This window comes from Heterodontus francisci, chromosome 8, assembly GCF_036365525.1.
Source record: "Heterodontus francisci isolate sHetFra1 chromosome 8, sHetFra1.hap1, whole genome shotgun sequence".
NCBI classification, from domain to species: Eukaryota; Metazoa; Chordata; class Chondrichthyes; order Heterodontiformes; family Heterodontidae; genus Heterodontus; species Heterodontus francisci.
The window spans coordinates 79,880,657-79,905,514 of record NC_090378.1 but is presented as its reverse complement, the minus strand read 5'-3'; the positions used below and the strand labels follow the sequence as shown (position 1 = coordinate 79,905,514).

The 24,858-nt window shown below is 45.4% G+C and overlaps 1 protein-coding gene across 9 annotated transcripts in view; it reads right to left on the bottom strand.

The window, feature by feature from the left end:
- The window catches only part of axdnd1 (axonemal dynein light chain domain containing 1), a 344,655-nt gene that overhangs the window by 238,009 nt on the left and 81,788 nt on the right, over nt 1-24,858 (bottom strand). For 8 of the 9 annotated variants that reach the window (XM_068037450.1, XM_068037454.1, XM_068037449.1 and 5 more), the window contains exons 7-9: nt 13,437-13,525; nt 12,813-12,869; nt 369-480 (exon numbers count right to left, since the gene is read on the bottom strand). In XM_068037450.1, coding sequence (XP_067893551.1) covers nt 369-480; nt 12,813-12,869; nt 13,437-13,525 — 258 coding nt within the window. The remainder of the gene's footprint in view (nt 1-368; nt 481-12,812; nt 12,870-13,436; nt 13,526-24,858) is intronic. The other variant, XM_068037451.1, reaches the window with a different exon arrangement.

Sequence of the window (24,858 nt, the reverse complement as noted above, 5' to 3'; positions counted from 1 at the left end):
TCAAAAGCTTAACTAGATCCCAAGGCAAGACACCATCAAAAGTATGGGAAGTTGGGACTCACCCATCAGAGAGATCTAAGAGCTGAAATAACCTACAGTAGGAGGTTAGTAAAGACCTAATAATGCAACAAATTGGTCAAGATTAATTATTAATGTTACATAGGATGGAACCTAAAGGAAAACAATCCAGTTACCTCTGCATGAGTGAGGTGGGAAAGAGAGAAAGAGAGAAAAAGAGAGTTATATTTGCCAATAACAGTTCCCAAATCCTTACTAGCATTTCACCTTATAAAAGAGTAATGACATTTCCCCTGCATGTTTCCACTCTATGTGTCACAGATATAGAACTACTATTTCTAAATCACTACCTGTGTTTCTCCTTTCAATTTCGGTTCATTATCTTCATTAAACCCAACCTTTTCCAGCATTGCATCCATCACTTGAGACAGCTGAATGGCCTCAACTCTTCCACTGGGTTTCCTGCCAATATAGAACACAATAACCAAATTACATAATTATATTTTTTAGTTTGTTTTTTTGAGTGGTGGTGACTTTCTTGCTCATCAGGATGAAGAATGTCAGTGAATGCAATGGCTTCCCGCTTGTTGCTATCCAGTGTCACAACTGAAGATTTCCAACTCAGGTACAGAGCATACTAACCATTCCTCTGTTTTTTGGGGTAAGAAATTAGAGTGAATTACAAAGAGGTAAAAATCAATTGAGTGATTCTTAGGATAATACAATCTATGTGAATGAAGCTTGAAACATTTCTGAACATCAACAAAATCCCAAGATCAATGACTACAGTGTAATTCAGTCATATCTTACTATTTGATCATGTATTTCCACCTCTGGGTTGGTGGTGGGTCATTTCCCAATTGACGCTCCCAGTATTTCCTAGGATCACCGAAGTGAAAAATCTCACCAGTGCCTAAAATATTGAGGTACTAAGACTGCGATCATCAAACTACCAGCAGGGGTCAGGGTTTCAGCGGGTAGGATTTGGCTGAGGGCTGATTACAAGTCCAACAAATTATGTATTATCTCATTTCTCTGGTCCAACATTGACTAGAAACCCCAACAGGTATTTTTAAATGAATATATTTGAGAGTGTAATCACATTTGACCAATGATGGGAAACGAAAAAAATCTACAGACTGCCATTTCTGGTTATTTGTGTACAGTCCTCCAAACCTACGATCAAACCATATGTTCTACACCAGAAAGTCAGTGTTTAAGGATAGAACTGGAAGCAATCTTTACACACTTTCATATTTGTATGTCTGATCATGGTGGGGGGTTCAATCGTGGGTCAGAGGTCCGATTGCAGCAGGAGGAGTTCCACAAGCAGGGGAGGGTCCAGTCGCATGAGGTGAGTGGTTAAATCATGGGGGAAGTCTATTTGCGGCATGGGTCAACTCATTGGGGGTGGGGGCAGTCACGGTGGAGTTTCAATCATGGCTGTGGGTGGGAGAGGGGGGGCTTCCTCCTGGTCTACAAGCAGTGCTGGAAAAGCACTTACGTCTTCCATGCAGTGGCTCTCGCCTCCCTTGAGCTGATGGGTTTTCTGAGTCTGGCACGGAGCCTAATTAAAATATTTAAATGAGCAGCCCACTGCCTGGGAATGAGTTGATTGTCTACCTCAGCTCTGCCTCCACTATAACCAGATTTGGGCAGGCTCAAGGTGGGTTTGGTTTGAGATTTTTTAAATTTTCACATCCCACCTGTGGCAAACCCATGCTATTTTAAAATTAAAGTTACCCCTATTGCTTCCAATTTTGCAATGTTGTGTGCCAGCAGCACATGTACTCATCAGAGAAATGTGGTATGCATTATTGGGCACATGCACCTTTGGCTTACTGACTGCACGAAGTACAGAGTGCACATGATGATATGGCAAGAAAACACCAAGGAAGCCGACAGCAAGCACACATAATCATGCTCAACATATTTAAATCTGTTATTCCCCCCAGCCCATAAACCTGCTTCAGCCCCAAGAAAGCACTGCTAATTTTCAGCAATCAAAAGGTTCCTTTTCTTTTCTAATCTCTTTAATTACATTCGAGGAACTATGTGGCAATTTGTAAAACTGGAACAAGCTATGTAGATAGAAATTTTCTCATTCCTTCGTTACACAATTGAGAGAAGACTCACAGCCCACAAACAGGAAAGAAACAATACAGATATGAGTATGAATATTTAGCATCAATTTATTGTACTCAAGTACCAGCTCTTCAAAGGGCCAGCAACAACTGGCAGGTTGAATAATTATTTTGAGTCAGTATTTACGGTAGAGGAAGGAGATCAGCCTGCCAGGCATTCCAGAGTAACTAATATTGAATCAAGGAAGAAGGCTCACCAAAATTAATATGAGGAAAATAACAGTAATGAAGAAAATAAAGGCACTAAAGAGCGATAGATCCCCAGGACTAAATGGTTTCTATTCCAGGATTTTAATGGATGTAGGTGAGAACATTATAGGTGCCCTAACTATAATCTTCCAAAGTTCTTGTGATTTAAGAACTATTCCTTTAGTATGGAACATTTCACATAAGAAAGAGGAGCAGTAGACCATAAGGCCCCTCAAGCCTGCTCCACCATTCAATATGATCATGGCTGATCCTCGGCTATCTCCATTTTCCCACCCATTCCCCATCTCCCTTGATTCCCTGAGAAACCAAAAATATGTCTATCTGAGCCTTAAATATATTCAATGATGGAGCATCCATGACCCACTAAGGTAAAAAAAATACAGTAAGCGAGAAAGCTGGCGAGAAATATAAAAATGGATAGTAAGAGTTTCTATAGATATTTTAAAAAGAAAAGAGTTAACAAAGTGAGCATTGGTCCTACAGAAAATGAGTCTGGGGAACTAATAAGGGAAAATAAGGAGATGGCAGATGAACTGAACAGGTCTTGCATCAGTCTGTACCATAGAGGATATAAGTAAGATCCCAGAAATAGCTGTAAATCAGGAAATGGAAGAGAGGGAGGAACTCAAGAAAATTACAATCACCAGGTAAGTAGTACTGAGGAAATTGTTGGACTTGCGGGCTAACAAGTACCTGGGTCCTGATGGACTTCATCCTAGGGTCTTAAAAGCAGTGGCTAGTGAGTTAGTTTTGATTTTCCAAAATACCCTAGATTCGGGGATGGTTCCATTAGATTCGAAAAGAGCCAATGTGACTCCTTTGTTCAAAAAGGGAACGAGACAGAAGGCAGGAAACTACAGGCTAGTGTACTTAACATCTGTCATAGGGAAAATGTTAGAAGCTATTATTAAAGGAGTTATAGAAGGGCACTGAGAAAAATTCAAGGTAATCAGCAGAGTCAACATGGTTTTGTGAAAGAGAAATCATATTTAACCAATTTATTGGAGTTCTTTGAAGAAGTAACATGTGCTGTGGATGAAGGGGAACTAGTGGATGCACTATGCATAGATTTCCAGAAGGCATTTGATAAGGTGCCACATCAAAGGTTATTGCAGAAAAAAGCTCATGGTGTAATGGGTAACATATTGGCATGGAAAGAAGATTGGCTAGCTAACAGGAAACAGAGAATAGGCATTAATGGGTTATTTTCTGGTTGGCAAGATGGAATGAGTGGTATGCCACAGGGATCAGTGTTGGGGCCTCAAACTTTTACAATTTACATAAATGATGTGGATGATGGGCCTGAAGGTATGGTTGCTAAATTTGCTGATGACACAAAGATAGGTAGGAAAGTAACTTGTGAAGAGGACATAAAGAGGCTACAAAGGGATATAGATAGGTTAAGTGAGGTGGCAAAGATCTGGCAAATGGCATATAATGTGGGAAAATGTGAAATGGCAGGAAGAATAAAAAAGCATATTATCTAAATGGTGAGAGAGTGCAGAGGGATCTGGATGTCCCAGTGCATAAATCACAAAAGCTTAGTATGCAGGTACAGCACGTAATTGGGAAAGCTAATAGAATGTTATCATTTAGGGCGAGGGGAATTGAATACAAAAATAGGAAGGTTATGCTTCAGCTATACAGGGGCATTGGCGAGACCACATCTGGAGTACTGTGTAAAGTATTGGTCTCCTTATTTAAGGAAGGATATAAATGTGTTGGAAGCAGCTCAGAGAAGGTTTACTAGACTAATACCTGGAATGGGCAGGTTGTCTTATGAGGAAAGGTTGGACAAGCTAGGCTTGTATCCGCTGGAGTTTAGAAGAGTAAGAGGTGACTTGATTGAAACATATAAGATTCTGAGGGATCTTGACAGGATGGATATGGAAAGGACGTTTTCTCTTGTGGGAGAATCTAGAACTAGGGGTCACTGTTTAAAAATAAGGGGTCGCCCATTTAAGACAAAGATGAGAATTTTATTCTCTGAAAGGGTCGTGAGTCTTTGGAATTCCCTTCCTCAAAAGGCAGTGGAAGCAGAGTCTTTGAATATTTTTAAGGCAGAGGTAGATAGTTGCTTGATAAGCAAGGAGATGACAGGCTATTGAAGGTAGGCGGGAATGTGGATCAGATCAGATCAGACATGAGCTGATTGAATGGCAGAGTAGGCTCGAGGGGCCGAGTTGCCTTCTCCTGCTCCTAATTCATATGTTTGTATGTAAACAATTCCAAAAATTCACAACCGTTTGTATGATAAAAATTTCTCCTCACTTCAATCCTAAATGATCGGCCCCTTATCCTGAGACTGTGCCCCCATGATTTAGATTCCCCAGCCAGAGAAAACAACCTCTCAGTATCTACCCTGTCAAACCCCTGAAGAATCTTGTATGTTTCAATGAGATCACCTCTCATTCTCCTAAACTCTAAACAGTATAGACCCAATTTATTCAGCCTCTCATCATAGGACAACCCTCTCATCCCAGGAACTAATCCAGTGAACCTTCGCTGTACCGCCTCCAATGCAAGTGTATCCTTCCTTAAATATGGAGACCAAAGTACTCCAGATGTGGTCCCACCAAAGCCCTGTACAATTGTAGCAAGACATCCTTATTATTGTACTCCAATCCCCTTGTGACAAAGGCCAACATGCAATTTGTCTTTCTAATACCTTGCAGTACCTGCATGCTAACTTTCTGTGTTCCTGGTACGTGTACACCCAAATTCCGTTGAATATCAACATTGTTATGACCAGGTGAGAAGGGGTCTGGGGTTCCCTATCTGCCTTTGCCCTGTTTAACCATAACAGGGTTTAATTTTAGAAACACCGTGTTTTAGCTCCCCCTTCAGTGAATCCTTGTTCACTGCTCCAATTGTAAGGCAAAGAAATCAGACAGGTTTCCTTAGATTTAAACCAAGAAAAGTAGAAGTTTATTAGTCTTAAACTCAACGACTGGTCAACGACTACAAATATGCGACGCAACCACGCTAGCATGCATACGCGATAAACACACATGCAGATAGAGACAGAAAAAGTAGAAAGAATAAAGGGGAAAGGTTTGAGGCAATATCAGTTGGTTAGTTACTGTACTTTGAGTTCAATGTGGAGTCTTTGGTTGCGGATAGGTCCTGCTATTCATTGGGGCCCAGTTCACACTGCAATTTGCTTCAATATCAGCGTCTTTTCCCTCTTGAGGGGTACGTGACATCCGTGGGTCCGGTGGCTTGGGAGAAGGCGAGAGAGAGAGCATGGCTTCCTTGTTCCAGCTTCAGTTGCGAACTGAACTCTGAATTCAAACTGTCCTGTAGCATGTTCAAAAAACATGGACCAGCCAGTTAGTCATATGACCAGCTGGTTTATCCAGTCCTGGCTTTGTGGATTGCATCAGCTTAGCAGGCCCTGGAATGCGCTTCCTTACACCCTCACTGTCTGATGATCAAAATCCATTTGGGCTAATTGGAGCTGGGAATAGTCCTTTGTCTCCACAAGCAGCGCCTCTTAGTATGCAAATGTCCTTCCAGCCCAGTGCCTGGTGGTCTTCAAACAAGGCATTTCTTCACTCCAGCAACAGTTTAAAATCAATGTTCATATGACAAAATTAATATGCCTCATTCTTGGCAGGTGGGGGTATGCATGATAACATTTATAAGTTTCACAAAAGCAAAATATTGCAGATGTTGGAAATCTGAAATAAAAACAGGAAATGCTGGAAATGCTCAGCAGGTCTGGCAGCATTTGTGGAGAAATAAGCAGAGTTAACGTTTCAGGTCAGTGACCCTTCATTAGAACTGGTAAATATTCGAAATGTAATAGGTTTTAAGCAAATAAAGCGGGGGTGGGGCAAGAGATAACAAAAGGCAAGGTGTTGATAGGACTGAGGGTCACAGAGAATAATTGACCAGAAGATCATGGAGCAAAGGCAAACGGTATGTTAATGGTGTTGTGAAAGACAAAGCATTAGTGCAGAGAGGGTGTTGACAGAAAAATAAACAGCCCCGGCCCAAAGGACAAACATGTAAAAAATAGTGGGTAGGCACATGGTAAAAACATGAATGATGAAAGAAACAAAAATAAAATAAACAAATAAAAAAGAAACAATAACTAAAAATAAAAGGAGGGTCCGTCATGCTCTGAAATTATTGAACTCTATTAATGCTAATATATTACCCCTCAACTCAATGAGCCCTTATCTTGTGTATTAACATTTTGTGTGGCACCCGCGCCTACCACAGTGCAGATTGCAACACGGTGCGCTCTCTTTAGGGCGGCGCAGTGGTTAGCACTACAGCCTCACAGCTCCAGGGACCCTGGTTCGATTCTGGGTACTGCCTGTGTGGAGTTTGCAAGTTCTCCCTGTGTCTGCGTGGGTTTTCTCCGGGTGCTCCGGTTTCCTCCCACAAGCCAAAAGACTTGCAGGTTGGTAGGTAAATTGACCATTATAAATTGTCACTAGTGTAGGTAGGTGGTAGGGAAATATAGGGACAGGTGGGGATGTTTGGTAGGAATATGGGATTAGTGTAGGATTAGTATAAATGGGTGGTTGATGGTCGGCACAGACTCGGTGGGCCGAAGGGCCTGTTTCAGTGCTGTATCTCGAAACTAAACTAAACTAAACTTATCAGAGCAGAGTGAAGGTGCACCCCCGAAATTTCCACAGCTACAAACACAACAGCCTGCCACGCATCTACATCCCTTGCATAAGCAATGATGCCAAATACCAGCACTTTGCACTGTTGCTAGAACACTTGCGACCCCACCAAACCCTTAATGGAAGCACCAATGCCAGCATTGATGAAGCTTGGAAGTCACTAAGCTCAATCATCTATGAATTAGCAAAAGCATTCTTTGGTAAAGGCGGAATCCGCAACAAGGGCTGGTTTGAGACCTACTCAACTGAGATGATATCTGTCATGCAAAAAACAAAGCCTACATGATGCACAACATAAACCCAACTAAGACACTGAATGATCTGAAAGTAGCCAAGGTAGCTGTGAAAAGGAGAGGGAGATACTGCGCAAACACTGGATCAGCTTATGTCAAGAAATCCAAACTGAATGTGACAAAGGAAATCCACAAGCTACGTACGAAGGGATCAGGAAGGCGCTTGGCCCTGCCACCACCAAAATTGCTCCCCTGAAGTTGGAAAATGGTGAAGTACTCACTGACAGAAGTAAACAGAAGTCCCGCTGGGCTGAACACTACTGTGAGCTGTAATCCTGTGAGTCAGACACCCCCCCAGTCTATGCTCAATGCTCTCCCGCAACTTCCAGTCATGGATAAGTTAGATGAAGAACCCTCATCACTGGAGCTCGAGAAGGCCATAGACCGCCTAGTGAACAGAAGGGCGCCGGGCAAGGAACAAGCCCCAGCCGAACTGCTCAAGCACGTAAAGTCCCATCTATAGCGACACCTTTATGACCTTCTCCTTCTCTGCTGGAAAATAGGCTCTATTCCACAGGAGATGCGTGATGCAAAAATCATCACACTATACAAAAACAAAGGCGACAGGTGAGACTCCAACATCTACAGGGGTATCTCACTCCTTAGTGTCATGGGGAAGGCCTTTTTTAGGGTCATACTTAAAAGACTCCATTTACTTGCAGACCGAGTGTATCCGGAAGTGTAGTGCGGTTTCCGTGCCTGTAGATCCACAGTGGATATGATCTTCTCCATACGCCAGCAAAAAGAGAAGTGTAGAGAACAGAATATACCATTTTACCTTACTTGTGTAGATCTCATTAAGGCATTCGACACTGTCAGCAGAGCAGGGCTGTACAAGATTTTGGGAAAATTGGCTGTCTACCAAAGCTCCTCAGTCTCATCCGCTCCTTCCATGACAACATGCACTGTACTGTACAGTTTGATGGTTCCACTTCCAACTTTGAAGTGAAGATTGGAGTGAAACAGGATTGTGTCCTAGCCCCCTCTGTTTGGCATCTTCTTCTCCATGCTCCTGACCTTCACCTTCTCTGCAGATATGGAAGGAGTCGACTTACACACTAGATCAGACAGCAAGCTGTACACTCTATCAAGGCTGAAAGCGAAGACAAAAACAAATCACGTCCTGATCAGAGAACTCCTCTACGCTGATGATATTGCGCTAGTTGCTCACATGGAAACTCAGCTACAAAGACTCATGGACGGTCTCTTCCATGCCTGTAACTTGTTCTCCTTGACAATAAGCGTCAAGAAAACCGTGGTCATGGGACAAGGTGTTGCATCTCCGCCCCTGATCACACTAAATAACACCTCACAAATTCTGCTACCTTGGATCCACGGTGACAGAAAATCTGTCCCTGATGCACAGCTTGATACACACATGGGAAAAGCAACTACCACCTTTGGCCGACTTGTGAAATATGCATGGGATAAATCAAGCTGACCCTTAGGACCAAGCTGATAGTTTATAAGGTCTGTGTTCTCAGCACCTTGCTGTATGGCTGTGATACGTACATGGGTGACTTACAGCTACCATGAAAAGAAGCTCAATAATTTCCATCTTCACTGTCTGCGGCGCATTATACGTATATCCTAGCAGGACAAAATCACAATATGGCAGTCCTCTCAAAGGCAGAGATCCCAAGTGTGTTGGCACTAATCAAACAGGGGCAGCTTTGAAGGATTGGACACGTCCGCAGGTTGGAAGATGGTTGCACAACCAAGGACGTTCTATGGTGAGGTAACTGGAGCCAGACGACCATTGGGGTACCCAAAGCTCCACTTCAAGGATGCTTGCAAGCGTGACATGAGGCCCTAAATGTCGACTATCGCACTTGGGAGTCAACAGATGGCCAAAGAGGGAAATGGGGACACAGCCTGTGGACTGATGAGCACTACCACAATGAGCAGTTGCTACAGAAGTTTGGCGTAACAGGCGCCAACGGCAAAAACAACAACTCACAGCATCACTTGGCAGTTTCATGTGCAGCCCTTGTGGCTCTCAAGGATTTGCCTTTACAGTCATCAACAAAGGTGCACCAAAAGAAGACACCCCATCTAAATGGATTGTTTGCTGCGTGTCCATCATCTTTCGTAGAAGGATGCCAACCCTTTTCGACCGTCCTTTGGAAATCCAAGAATACTAAGTCAACCAGTACTCCTTTATCTACCCTATTAGCTACATCAGCAAAAAACTCCAGTAAATTTGTCTGATCATAGTATGATTTTCTATGTGCATTGTTAAGACTTCCTTAATAATAGATTCCAGCATTTTCCCAATGACTGGTATCAGGCTAACTGTATTCTCTCTACCTCCTTTCTGGAATAGCAGTATTACATTTGCTAACTTCCAATTCGCTGGGACTGTTCTGGAATCTAGGGAATTTTGGAAAATCATAACTAGCCCATCCACTATCTCTGCAGCTACCTCTTTTAGAACCCTACGGTGTATGCCATCAGGTCCTGGGGATTTGTTGGACTTTAGTCCCTTAAGTTTCTCCAATACTTTTTCTCTGCTAATATTAATTATCTTAAGTTCCTCACTCTCATTAATCCCTTGGTTACCCTTTATTTCTGGAATGTAATTTGCATCTTCCATTGTGGAACACAAAATATGTGATCAATGTTCCTGCATTTCCTCATGCCTCATGATAATTTCTCCTGTCTCTGCCTCTAAGGGACCAACGATTACTTTAGCTACTCTCTTCCTTCTTATATACTTGTAAAAGCTCATACAATCTGTTTTTATATTCCTGGCGAGTTTACTCTCATATTCTAAGTTTTCCCTTTTTATCAACTTTTTGATGGTCTTTTGCTGGTTTTTAAAACACTCCCAATCCTCAGTCATACTACTATTATTTTTCACATTGTAAGCCTCTTCTTATAATCTAATACTATGCTTAACTTCCTTAGTAAGCCACAGCTGGATTTTTCTTGCTGAATTTTTCTTTTTTAATGTAATATATTTTTGTTGAACATTTTGAATTCTTTCTTTTAATGTTTCCCACTGTTTATTTACCACCATACATTTTAATCTTTCTTACACAATCAATCTTAGCCAGCTCTCCTCTCATACCTGTGTAATAAGAATTGTATAAGTTGTTTGGGACTGGAGTATGTTGCTTTCAAACTTAATATGGAATTCAATTGTAGTGTGATCACTTTTTCACAGCAAATATTTTACTATGAGATTCCTAATTAATTCTGCCTCATTGCACAATACTGGATCTAAAATAGCTTTATCACTAGTTGGTTCCACAACATATTGTTCAGGAAACCATCATGAAAGAATTGTACAAACTCATCTTCTAGACCACCTTTGTAATTTGTGTGGTCCAGTCTGTATGAAAATAAAGTCCTCCACAATTACTACATTGCCTTTGTTACAAGCTCCAATTATTGCTGCTTGATGTTCTATCCAATGGTAAAACTACTCCCACCAATGTTTTCTGACCCTTGTTATCCTGCTACATGTCACTCCACTATTTAAGAAAGGTGAGAGAGGAAAACCAGGAAATTATAGACCAGTTAGCCTAACATCTGTTGTCGGGAAATTAAGATAGGGTGACTAACACCTTGAAATTTTTCAGTTGATCAGGAAGAGCCAGCATGGATTTGTAAATGTTTGGTCATGCCTGGCAAACCTGATTGAATTTTTTGAAGAGATGACCAAAGTAGTGGACAGGGGAATGTCTAAGGATGTGATTTATATGGACTTCCAGAAGGCATTTGATAAGTCCCTCATAAGAGACTGTTAGCTAACGTTTAAACACATGGAATTGAAGGCAAATTATTGACCTGTTTTGGAAATTGACCGAGTAGTAGGAGACAGTTAAGTAGGGATAATGGGCACTTCAATTGGCAGGATGTGACTAGTGGTGTCCCACAAGGATCTGTGTTGGGCCTCAACTATTCACTGTGTTGATTAACGACTTAGATGATGGGATAGAGAACCATATATCCAAGTTTACTGATGACACAAAGATAGACAGCATTGTAAGCAGTACAGATGGAAGCATAAAACTACAAAAACAAATTTACAGATTAAGTGAATGGGCAAAACTGTAGCAAATAGGTTTCAATATAGGCAAATGAGGTCAATCCATTTTGGACCTAAAAAGGATAGATCAGAGTAATTTCTAAATAGTGAGAAGTTAGGAACAGTGGAAGTCCAAAGAGACACGTACATAGATTGTTAAAATGTCATGGACAGAAAATAATCAAGAAGTCTAATGGAATGCTGGGCTTTATATCTGGAGGACTAGAATGCAAAGTAGTAGAAGTTACACTACAGTTACACAAAACCTTGGTTAGACCACACCTGGGAGTACCATGAGCAGTTCTGGGCACCATATCTTAGAAAGAATATGTTGGCTTGGAGGAAGTTCAGGGTAGATATCCAGAATGATACTCAGACTCAAAGGGTTAAATTGCAAAGAGAGATTACACAAACTCGGGTTGTATTCCCTGAAATTTAGAAGGTCAAGGGGTGATTTGATCCAAGTTTTCAAGATATTAAGGGGAACCAATACAGTAGATAGAGAGAAACTATTTCCACTGGTTGAGCAGTCTAGAAGTAGGAGACATAGCCTTACAGCTAGAGCCAGGCCTTTCAGGAGTGAATTTATGAAACATCTCTACACGCAAAGGGTAGCAGAAGTTTGACACTCTCTTCTGAAAATGGCAGTTGATGCTAGGTCAATTGTTCATTTTAAATCTGAAATTGTTAGATTTTTGTTAACCAAAGGTATTAAGGGATATGGCAAAGATGGGTTATGGGGTTAGGTCACAAATCAGCCATCATCTCATATGAATGGCGGAACAAGCTCAAGGCGCTACATGGCCTACTCCTGCTCCTATGTTCCTAACTGTGCTGGCTTACTCGAAGGAGGTCCTGGTTATCAGACTCACAGTTCTATTTTTCTTGGAAATACATGAAGGGCTTGAGACAGTCTACGAAGTCAGCAGCTTCAAAGGAAGTCTAATCAGCAATCCTGTAGCTAAAAGCTATTTAAAACTGTGTATAGGTATGGCAAGCTTTTGCTTGTTCACTAGTTCTCCTCTTGTTGTAACACATTATGGATAGACTTTAACACAGGATTCTCAGCTGTCCTTCTCATATAAGCATTTCACCAAGTACTATCATGAACTGCTAAAGTATGGTTGATTTTAATTGTTTTGAAAGAGACACTGAGTTATGGGATTTATAGTAATCTAGCTAAAATCTACTTGAAAAAAATCCTATTTCTTAATAAACTTTGTTTGTAATACCAGAAAAAGTTAAGAAAGATGGAAGAACTGTGAAAAAAACATAAAATGTAATTACTGTAAAAGGACATTGTGACAGACACTGATGTTGCAATAATTATTGGAAGAAACAAGTAAAACAAATGTGTTTGCAAACTACAGTGAAATTCAGAGACTAAAAACGGGCTACAGATTTTTGTAAGAGCTTCATTCAGCACATTGTTTGAATTAATCAGTCAGTGAATGCAACTACTCACATGGATGGAAATATTCTCAGTTTCTTCTCACGGTCCTGCAGCAGGGTTGTGTATTTACTACAAGAAAGATCAGGCAGAGATCATTAGGTACTCTGGCACATTCTTTAGAGATAACATTATGGATTGGATGGGTGAATACGTGACCTTGTGCTGCTTGGAAGGAGGTGCACTTACAAGGAAGGTAGATTACAGAATCATGCCTACAGTGTTATAGTCTTTATTCAAATCACACTCCCTATAAACTATTGTTAATTTTTTAGTTCATATTATCAGAGTGACACAGTAAATTGTAGCTTCAATATGCTGTACCATGAAGTGTAGGTGGTTAGTTGATACCTAATGATACGCCACAAGGCATACCAATTTCAGGCATGTCATTGTGAAAAGGTGTTAGGCAGAAGTCAAGTACTTTTTTAAAAAAACAGGCTAGGGAAAATAGGAGAAAGCGTCATGTAAAGTTGCTGTCACAGATTTTCAACTAACCAATCATATTCATAGACAATCAAAGCTGGTGATCTCAGACTTCTCAGTCTATCAAGTTATGCAAGACATGAAAAAAAATTCACTTCTAAGCTAAAAGCAGCACTTCATGACAAAGATCTAATATATTGGAGGGCTACTCACTCATCATAGTATTCCAATCCCAGGACTCCCTTATTCTTCACTATGTGGTACTCATCTGGTATCAGGCTCTCAGGCACATCCAATTCCTTCTGTTGAGAGAAATAATGGACTGGATTTTAAGTTCCCAATACACTGGGAGCAGGGGGTTCTGGTAGCGGCAGGAAACCCAGAAGTAAGTGCAGCATATCTGTGAGTGGCATTTTAGCCTAAACTCTACATTATCATTGTATTTCTGGGTTTCCCGACCAATTCATTTGAGTGAGCGCGAAGGCAACCCACATAAGTTGATTTCAATTCCAGTATTTAAAAGGGCACTTCAAATATAAATTTAATGGATTTTGAAGTTGGAAGCAGAATGAATTGACGGAATGGAGTGCACACTTTCAAAGGCTTTGCCTCACTTTAGTAACACCTCCCTGGATGTGATGCTGGGGGCTGTAAGGGCCCACAGAGAGATACTTTTCCCCACTGATGGGAGGAAGAAACCTGCCAGCGAAACCAAGGGGGCATGGGTGGAGGTTTCCCATGAGGTCAGCATTCAATGTCAAAAGCAGATTAATGACCTAAGCAGGGTAAAAAAGGTGAGTACCGTAGCACATTAACCTGCATCCTTATGTGTGCAGCACCCAAATACCCTCACTCTGCCTTCTCATGTCTATAGCACATCTCTCCTCATACCAATTTACCTCGCAGGTATCCCATGCCTCTCTATCTATGCACATTCTCACATCCCCATCTGTCCATCCACCACTGATACTCACCCTAGTCTTTATGCAATGTCATGCTTCTCCCTCAGAGTCACCCTCAACAAATTCTCTCCATCCATCAGTTCAACACATGCCATTACTCTAAGTCATGGGACTCTTCATTCCCTTCTTGCTGGAGAAGACAGCATAGAACACAAAGAAGAGGCAGAAATACAGAGGTGGCCCTCCAGCCATCTTTCAACTGAGAGCTGCAGAGCAGGAGGCAATGGGCATCAATGGACTCTCAGCATGCTTAGCTGTCAGAGATGGGCGATGGGGTTTTCAGCTGGTGACAGAATTAAATATCATCAGCCACATAGCAAACAATATTAATTCATGCCGACTGGATGTAAAGATCAGGGTAGATAAAGGGGAACCAATAGCTGTAGAGTCATAGAGAGATACAGCATTGAAACAGGCCCTTTGGCCCACCGAGTCTGTGCCGACCAACAAACACCCATTTATACTAATCGCACATTAATCCCATATTCCCTACCACATCCCCACCATTCTCCTACCACCTACCTACACTAGGGGCAATTTACAATGGCCAATTTACCTATCAACCTGCAAGTCTTTGGCTGTGGGAGGAAACCGGAGCACCCAGCGGAAACCCACGCGGTCACAGGGAGAACTTGCAAACTCCACACAGGCAGTACCCAGAACCGAACCCGGGTCGCTGGAGCTGTGAGGCTGCAGTGCTAACCACTGTGCCACCCTACTGTAGTGTATTTAGATGTCCAAAATGCATTGAATAAGGTGCCACATATAAGCTTACTGCATGAGATAAGAGCCCATGGTGTTGGGGATAATATTTTAGCATGAATAGAGGATTGGTTAACTAATAGAAAACAGAGAGCTGAATTTTAAGGGAATGAAGGGGACAGAAACGGAGGCATGAGGGGACATGTCGGACAGGAAGTCCAACCTTGTGACGTCCCAACCCAATTTTGTCCATGTCAGCAAAAATGGAGGGCGGAGGTCTGACGGCAACAGGTGTTCTATGCTGTCTTCTCCAGCAAGAAGGGAATGAAGAGTCCCATGACTTAGAGTAATGGCATGTGTTGAACTGATGGATGGAGAGAATTTATTGAGGGTGACTCTGAGGGAGAAGCATGACATTGCATAAAGCTACTTTAGAGGCCAATTGGAAATGATTTTATGGTCGAGATTGGATTTTTCAAATGATGCATGGGAATCAAAGGGCTTCAGCAGCTTGCCTCCTTATATGAGGTGAGAGAGCATGGCTGCGTGCTCGGGGAGGCCATTGGGAGGGCAACCATTGAGAGGCTGGTAGGGTGACAAAGGGAGGACTGTGTGCATATCGTGAGGAGTGAAGGGAAGGTTGTTTGAGCTGCAGGGTGGGGTGGGGGGAGCGTGCCATTGCAAGGGGGACAATAGGCAAGTAACACCTGGGCAAGGCAAGGCAAGGCAAGGCTCCCAAGTGAGGGCATCAATGGGGGGCCCGCTGGCAGGGAAGCACTTACTTTCAGGGAGAGGGCATCTATTATGCGCCTCAATCATCCAGGCTTCAGAGACCACATTGAAGCTGAGGTGCAGCAGAGTGGGAGGGAGGTATAGGCACCTGCAGAGGCACCGCAATGACTTGAGACCACAGGAGGGTCAACAGCAGTATGGTCAACACCAGTAGGGCCAGCAGAGGCCTCCAGACGCTGGAGAAGGGCACAGAGGAGAGAGAGGGAGCGGCCCCGTGTAGAAGAAGGCACCCTCCGGAGAGGGTCTACAGGTCAAGGCTCAACTACCTGCAGATGTCCAAGAGGCAGTGCCAAAAAAGATTCCGCCTCTCCAGGGAGGCTGTTACAGACTACTGAGCCATGATACAGGATGAGCTGTGCTCCAGGAGACTTGGTGGGAGTCTGATGCCAGTGGCCCTTAAGGTCATTGTGGTGGTGAACTTCTACACCATCAGATCATTCCAGGGAGCCACAGGGGACATGTGTGGGATCTCTCTGTGCATGCTTCCCAGGAAGTTGTCATGATGTCCACATTTTGAGCTAGTCCCAGGTGCCAAAACATTTCCACACTTCCTCCCACCTTTAGGAATGGATCCTTGGAGACAAGGGCTACCTAATGAGGACATGGCTACTCATGCCTATGAGGAACCTACACACAGAAGCAAAGGAGAGATACAACACCTGCCAAAGGACAATGCAAGCTCCCATTGAGCAGGCCATTGGTTTGCTGAAGATGAGATTTAGATGCCTAGATTGGTCAGATGGAGCCCTTCAGTGTGTCCTGTAAAGGGTCTCACATATTGTTGTGGTCTTCTGTGCAATGTACATCCTGGCCCTGCAGATGGGGAAGCCGATGAGCAATGAGAAAAGCGAGGAGCGGGCTGCCTCCTCGGACAATGAGGATGACGAGGGGGAAGAAGGGCAAGACAGGCCAGATGAAGGACCCCAGAGCAACAGGAGAGTGGCCGTGAGGTACGTGCAAGGGAGGCTCATGATTCCCTTATACATCCTCATTTCCTTTGATCCTTACTGCCAGTTGTAGCTTGATGAATAAAGACCATCCATTATGTAGCCACGTTGTCTGCTTCCTTCCTTCATAGAGGCTGGGTTGCAGTGAAGGGGCCAAAGGCTTGACAGAAAAGAAAGGGGGGGAGTCTATGCTTAACAGAAATGATTTATTAACTTTCACAATACAACCTGCCCTTGGCATGTGATAAACACACTCACCCGCAATAAATCTAACTCCATCATTCTATGTGCACTTCTTTAATCTCTTACGTGAACTCCTAAGAGGTGCTCCCCCTGCGCAGTCAGCTAAGGTGGAGGCAAGCTGCTGACTTTTCTGCCTCTTAGCGAGGGATGACCTTGGCCAGTCGTCCTCCGGTTGCCTTAGACCTGGAGAGCCCTGGCATGCTGAGGGCCTCCTGCACAGAACCAGTACCACCCTCTGGTGGTAGAGATGAAGGAGCATCTGGTGACACTGGCAGAGGGGCAGAGGAGCAGCTAACTGAACCAAGAGCACCCTGAGAGGAATCCCCAGCTGCAGGAGGCAGTCACACATCCTCCATAGCAAGGCAGACTTCTGCCTCCCTCCTGAGCTGTGGGTGCAGAGGACCTGGGGGTGACTCCAGGACCCTGTCCCCCCCACCTTGCCTTGTCACTGCTGCCTTGTGCTCATGGTCAAGACAAGGGTTTGCAGGTCTGCACAAATGTCCTGTCGACACTGAGTGCTCTGCTTGATGTGTCTCTCCATTAGAGTTGCCAATCTCTCAACGGGAGGACGCAACTCGTACACCAGCCAAAAACAACGTCAAGCTTAAGGCCTGGATGGACTCCTCCAGCATCCGTGCTTGGGCACACATGGGCCGGAATTTTACCGCAATCTCCGGCACGGGTGGAACTCAAACGGATGCGGCCTCCATTCCTGCGCTGCGTCTCCTATCCACCGGCATCACGCGCAGGGCAGCCAATTAGCGGCCCTGCAGCATAACTGAGACCAGAATCGGCTCGTGCGGGAAGGAAGATATACATCATTGGGGGCGGAGCCACATCCGGGAATGTCTGACGTAAACCCTCGAAAAATGTTTACCTCAATGAAATTGACCAGGTACTCATTCATTGTTTAAAAATCAGCAGTAGTAGTTGTGGTTCACTGAGAGGCTACAGTTCTGTTAGTGCAGAAGGAGTTAGAGATTTAAACACAGGTGGAGGAAATCATGGAGGGGAGAAGCACTTGCTCAGCCCCCTGTTTTTCGGATGATTCACTACAGGTTCTCTTTCAGGTGGTTGAGGAGAGGCGTGATATCCTCTTCAACCCAGATGGTAGAAGACGACCGTCGACAGTGACAAAGAGAGCCTGGCTGGAGGTCGCGGAGGAGGTCAGCAGCCGTGGCGTCGTTCGGCGCACATGAATACAGTGCCTCAAGCGCCTCAATGACCTGCTTCGCTCTGCCTGGGTAAGGGGCATTCCTCATTAATTTACTCGTTATTTTGTCAAGGGAGGGTGTATTTGTATTCATGATGCAATGTGCAACCCCTGTGTGATCATTGCCTGGCTGCCTCCTTGCATTGGGATGCAAGATGGGCGTATGTGAGATGAACGTTAAGGAGGGATTGATGAGGGCACGTTCAGCAATGGCACAGCAGTTAAAATACACATCAACCCATTTAGGTGATTGCGTGAAATGCGCACACAAATGTTTGACCTAATTTTTTTCTTTCATTAGGAAAAGAGGGCACACAACGCCCGAGAGGGGTCCCGGACAGGTGGTGGCTTGGCCTGTCCAGCATTCCTCGGTAGAATGGAGGAGGAAGCATTGATGATAGCAGGGGAGGAAGGAGGATGAGCCATAGCAGATGGCAAGGCCGTTGGACATGGCCATGATCGTGAGTGATCCAGAAAGTGGTGTATTAGTGCATTTCAGGGGGGAGGGGGCAGGGTGGGGGAGGTTGATGGGCCAATGTTGTTATGAGTTACTAATGAACATAATTAGGCCCTCGAAAGTCCCATCACACTGATGTGACCATAATGGACTCAAATACATGTTCTCCACTCTGGCTTTCTGATCAAACTGATCAATATGATTTTTCCCAGCAGGTGACCGACTGCATGGAACAGGAAGCGTCTCATTTGTACTACCATCCACCTCTGAGGTTGAGGAGGGCGCCTCAGAGGGCGCACCGTCACATCCTCGCGATGCACCAAGCACCAGCGCAGATACAGACACCTCGGTTGGGATTTGCGTGTCCGTGGATTCGATTTCACATCCAGGTGTCAGCACAGCACAGGTGCCAGGCCAGCCACCGGAGGCAGAATCGGCCGATGCCTCACACAGTCGGAGGAGTGTGGGAGGCCAGGCCAGTGCAGAGCAGCAAGCTGATGGCATGCCTTTGAGAACATCCATTTGGCGGGAGATGTTGTAGGTGCAGCAAGCGGTCCTTGAAAACCCGGCGGAGCTGCCTGAGACAATGCGTGCAATTAATCAAACTCTGGCTACATCCATCCAGAGTATGATTTCTGCTCACTCTCAGGCAATTGAACATCTGGCTTCCCCCATTGGCAGATTGGCGGCTGCAGTGGAAGGGACAGTTCTGGATGCACTTCGTGACATCAGATCGATTGTGGCCTCCCTGGACCAGAGCATCAGAGAGCAGGTCAAGGCCGCTTATCGCTCTGATCGTCCAAGCCTCACGAGGGCACAGAGGCAGCAGTTCGCATATGGGAGCTCCTCTCAGGGCGCCTCTGAAGCATCCTCCAGCTCCTTGCTCCCTCTGCCAGGGACATGTGATCAGCGAAATCCCAGGGTGTTACAGGGTACTCATGAGATTTCTCAGGAGAACCCTGAGATGCCGGGGCCCTCACGGCCACGAGCAAGCAGAGGACGTCCGCCAAAGTCATCACAAGCAGGGCAGCAAACAGTTCAGTCACCTGCCTCTGGTCTGTCTGGTGGCGAGGGATCATGCACCCGAAAGAGCACTCGGAAAAGATTTAAGAAATCACTTTGACATCACTAATGGTTCACAGGGTGAATTGAAAGGTTTTTTATTTGAATGTGTTATAAAATATCATAATAAAATCGGGTTCTCTGAGATTTTCTCATGGCTTTCCTGAAGTCAATTCCAACATCGTTGCTCAACAAAAGTAGTTCAACACGTGAGGTCTCACACCTGGGTGGCGTTCCTCATGATGTGAAGGATTGCATCGTTGCATTCTCTCTCCCTGTGAAGGTGAGTGAATTTGCCCTTTCAGAGCCTCACAATTAGTCTTGTCATACGGTAATCCCATTTGTGCGAAAATTTACAGACTCTCAATGGAAACGTCTGCCTCTTAAAGACACCCTTGTCTATCGAGCAATTAGATCCAAATTAAATTCAGCTTCCTCTCCATGACCATCAAGTCAGTGGTGTCCAGCTTCATCATCAGAAACATCATCGTCATCTGATGACACATCGCGCTGACACTGATCCTTCTCCAGTGCCTCTCCATTTTCAGTCACCAGGTTATGCAAGGCACAGCAGACAATTATTCTTGCAACCCTTGAAGGTGCGTACTGCAGTGCTGCACCTGAGCCGTCAAGACACCTGAACCTCATCTTAAGCAGGCCTATAGTTTGTTCAATGGTCACTGTGGTGGCCGCATGGCTCTCATTCTATCGTTCCTCCGCATGACCCCTTGGATTCCTCACTGGTGTCATGAGCCATGTCTTCAGAGGATAATCCCTGTCGCCAAGTATCCATCCCTCCATTCTGTCAGGAGGACTGAAAAGTGCAGGTATGTGGGAGTTTCGGAGAATGAAGGCATCATGACAAATCCCAGGGTAACGTGCACACACCTGCATGATTCTCTGACGATGATCACAGACGAACTGAAGGTTCTTTGAATGGTACCCCTTGCGGTTAATTAATGCCCCCAACTGACCTGCTGGGGCTCTGAAGGCCATATGAGTACAGTCAATCACGCCATGTTCAATTGGAAACCCAGATATAGTGCTGAAGCCTCTGGCTCTCTCAGCCTCACAAGTGTTGTCCGCCTTGAACATGATGAATTGGTTACCACGTTGGAACAATGCATCAGTCACAACCTTGATGCAGTGGTGCGCTGCTGCTTGTGAGACTCCACACAAGTCTGCTGCTGAGGCTTGGAATGAGCCAGACGCATAGAGGTTAAGAGATATTGTAACCTTTAGAGCGACCGGCATTGGATGGCCACCGATACAGTTTGAGGAAATATCCACTGCCAACATCTCACAAAGAGATTGACAGTCTCCCGTGACAGCCGCAGTCTTCTTCTGCACTGGCGATCTGACGGCTGCAGGTAGCTCAGATGCGGCCGGTATGCCCCTCCTCGTGGGTAGGCACATATCCTGACATGTGTTCGCTAACGGGCGACTCTGCCACCTCCTCTCCCTCCCACATCACTATGGTCCACTGGATCAGCTTGTTGCACGTTCTCCTGCACATTTGTCCTTCTGTCCCTCATAGGGGAAAGGTCCTCCTCATCTGATGGTCCACCTCCACATTGAACAATTCCCATTGCTGTACTACTCACCAGATGCTCTGACCACAGGTATTAGTTTAGTTTAGTTTAGTGATACAGCACTGAAACAGGCCCTTCGGCCCACCGAGTCTGTGCCGACCATCAACCACCCATTTATACTAATCCTACACTAATCCCATATTCCTACCACATCCCCACCTGTCCCTATATTAGCTTCCAGAAGTTAGGACTGGCTCACAAGATCCCGTTCCTTTCACCACATAAATCAAATTTGATGGGTCCCCATCAGCAGTGCAGAACACTCAGATGAATCCTTTAGCACTAGTTGCAAGTCACACACCTTGTCAGGTTATACAAATAGCATTAGAATTATTTCAGAGTAAAACTGAAAATTGTACTTCCAACTCCCTCCTGAATCAATGCCTGCCACCCTTATGTAGCTGCCGGCTGGCCGACACGCCCCACGAGCCGATTTACAGACGTTAAATCAGACCTCAGACGTAAAATTGTAGTCAATTGCTTTGTAAACGACCTCAATTACCTTTCAATTACTTGTATTCGGGCGGAGAGTGCAGACTCGCTCACACCCGACTTCCGACGTTGGTAAAATGGCGTCTGCGCGTAATGACGCCGGGGACACGGCCCGACGTCATCGCGCTTCATTTTACCATCTGGACGCCTCCGAAGAGACACGTTTAATGCCGGTAAAATTCCAGCGATTGCCTCTGGCATCTCTGCCAGATATTGCCGGATCTCTCATTGCAGATGCAGCATTTCCTATGATGCTGCCAAATCCAGAGGCATGTCATGAGCCTGGGGCTCAGCATGGGCCGGACCTCCCGCAGTCTTCCGACTGTCAAGAGGCCTGGGCTGTCACAGCCTCTGACAGTTGCTCGGGTCCGTGTGTGCTGTGCTCACCAGGTTGTGTGCCCAGATCAAAACTCAAGTGCAAACCCACTGAGATGTGAGTATCTGTACTGGTGGAGGGTGCAGGAATATGAGGTGCCGATGGACCTTCCGAGTCTCTTTCCTCCACCTCAGAGGTGGCAGGCTCCCCCACGGACTTGGAGGCTGTCTGATTTGGCACCGATTGACCTGCATGAGAAAACAGTGACATGTAAGGGTGAAAGGCCTCCCCTCCTGCCATAGCACTCACCCCTTCATTGCAGACCCCAGCAGGCACTGGATACCTGATGAACAGCATGGTTCCATTACTGCAGATGCAGCTTTGTGCCCCATGGTGTCCTTACTCACTGTCTTGGGAAGGCGACCTTGCCTCCCTGTCTGCAATGCTCCAGCCATCTTGAGGTCCAGCCAGTTCCATGCCCCCCTCCTCCATCAGTGTTAAGACATGCAGAATGGGCAGCACACCACTGATCTTGGCCCACTGTCTCTGATTGTGTGCTATCTTCTCCTGCAGACAGAGGGAAAGGAGCTGTTGGTCCCCCAGCAACATCAATCCCAATGCAAAGGCTGCTGGCAGTCCAGCTACCACTGATGGAGGGATACAGATGCCTCCTGCATGGGTCCCCTTTCCAGGGACCTCGCGAGATTGCGCTGTAACAAGAGCCTCCTTACAGGGCCACCTCGCCATACCAATGTCAGTCATCTTGCATCCCCTAACTCTTTTCCCACATCTGGGGGGGGGTCGATCCCGCTCCTCCCACGCATTGTCCTACTTTGCCAGATGCAAGGTCCAAGAGGATGAAGAGATTAAAAGGTACTCTTTGCAGCCTGGATGAGGTTGTGGAGCCACTTGCAGTACTGAATCCATGTTCATGGTGAGACGCCACGGCTGCTGACCTCCTCTGCAATCTGGAGCCAGGCCTGCTTGACTTGGCTCCCAGGTGCCCTCCTTCCATCCCTCAGAAACAAAATGTGCCTTCTCTCCCTTGCAACCTGCAAATCCACCTGGAGGGAAACATCAGAGAAGTTAGGGGCCACCCGGGGTCTCCACTCAACCATCTCTTCAGTTTCTCCAATCACCTCTTCCTCTCCCAGGCTTTCACAGTGCAGAGTTCAATGCAGGGGCTGACAGCCCTTTAAAAATGGCACCAACACCTACCGAGGCAGCATCTGACACCGTATTCCCCACCTCCAGGCTAGACACAGACTACGCAATTCGTCAGGTGTTAAGGTTCATTAGGCTTAATTGGCCAGCTGTCGCTGAATCGCATGCAGACGGCCACTCCTGCCCTTTGTGCCTAGCGTCCGGTTCTAGTCCCAATAACAGGACTGGCGTCTTAAAAATAGAATTCAGCCCAGTGAGTCAGGATAAATGGGTCATTTTCAGGTTGGCAAATTGTAACTAATGGGCTGTCCAGGTGCTGGGGCCTCAATTATTCGCAATCTAAATTAATGGCTTGGATGAAGAGAGCACGTATATTGTAGCCAAATTTGCTGACTACGCAGAAGATAGGTGGGAAAGCTTGTTCTTCGGATGACACAAAGAGTCTGCAAAGGGATATAGATAGGTTAAGTGAGTGGGCAAAAATTTGGCAGATGGAGCATAATGTGGGAAAATATCCACTTTGATAGGAAGAATAGAAAAGCAAAATATTATTTAAATGGAGAGAGACTACAGAATGCTGCAGTAGGGGGGAATATGGGTATCCTTGTACATGAAATACAAAAAGTTAGCTTTCAGGTACTGCAATTAATTAGGAAGGCAAATGGAATGTTGGCTTTTATTGCAAATGGCTGGAGTATTAAAGTAAGGAGTCTTGCTACAACTGTACAGGGCGTTGGTGAGACCATACCTAGGGCTGGATTTTACAGACCCCCTGACATTGGGTTTCATGGCGGGAGGGGCTGGAAAATGCCTGCAGGAGAGGGCCGCCTGCACCCCAATGCCGGGAGCGCCCGGCTCGATATTGCCAGCGGCGCAAAGCTTCATGATGGTACCCCGCTGTTCACGATGGGACCCCCATTTACATATTTAAATAAATGGAAATTAATGCATTATTCATACTTATGCTGCTGCCTTCTATTCCGCTGCGATCTTCCTGCTGCTGGTTGGCACTCCCGCACCTTCGGATTCCCACCCGAGGAAACGAGGCCGAACACTTTTGGGGAGGGAGGAGGATGGACGTTTCTCAGTGCCGGAGTGGGGGAAATGGGGTCAAAGTAACATCATTGGTGTAGGGGATGGTGGGAACGGCTTTAGGTTATAGATTATGCACTTGGTGAGGGAGGGGGGGGAAGATCAGGTGGACATGGTAAGTGTTTTGGTGGGGGGAGAGGGAAAGTAATTAATTTAATTGTTATTGGGGGGTGGAAGAGGGGCGAAATAAATGTATTTAATTTTTTTTCATTCACTTTAGATTTAAATATTTAAAATTAATGGTACGGTTCAAAACCCTTTAAAAATGGCATCAGCGCCTGCGCACAGGCAGCTGACACCACTGCTGGGGACAGACAGCCCACCCCCTCCACGTGATTGGGGGTGGGTGGGGGGGGGCAACCCGCTTCGGCTATTTAAATGAGCTGCCGCGCTTAGGATCGCGGCAGCTCTGCCATTGTTTCGCTGGCGCAATTGTAAAATTCAGCCCCGAGTACAGTTTTGCTCCCCTTAATTAAGCAGGGATATACTTGCATCGGAGGCAGCTCAGAGAAGGTTCACTTGGTTGATTCCTGGGATGAAGGGGTTGTCTAATGAGGAAAGATTGAGCAAGTTGGGCCTATACTCATTGGAGTTTAGAAGA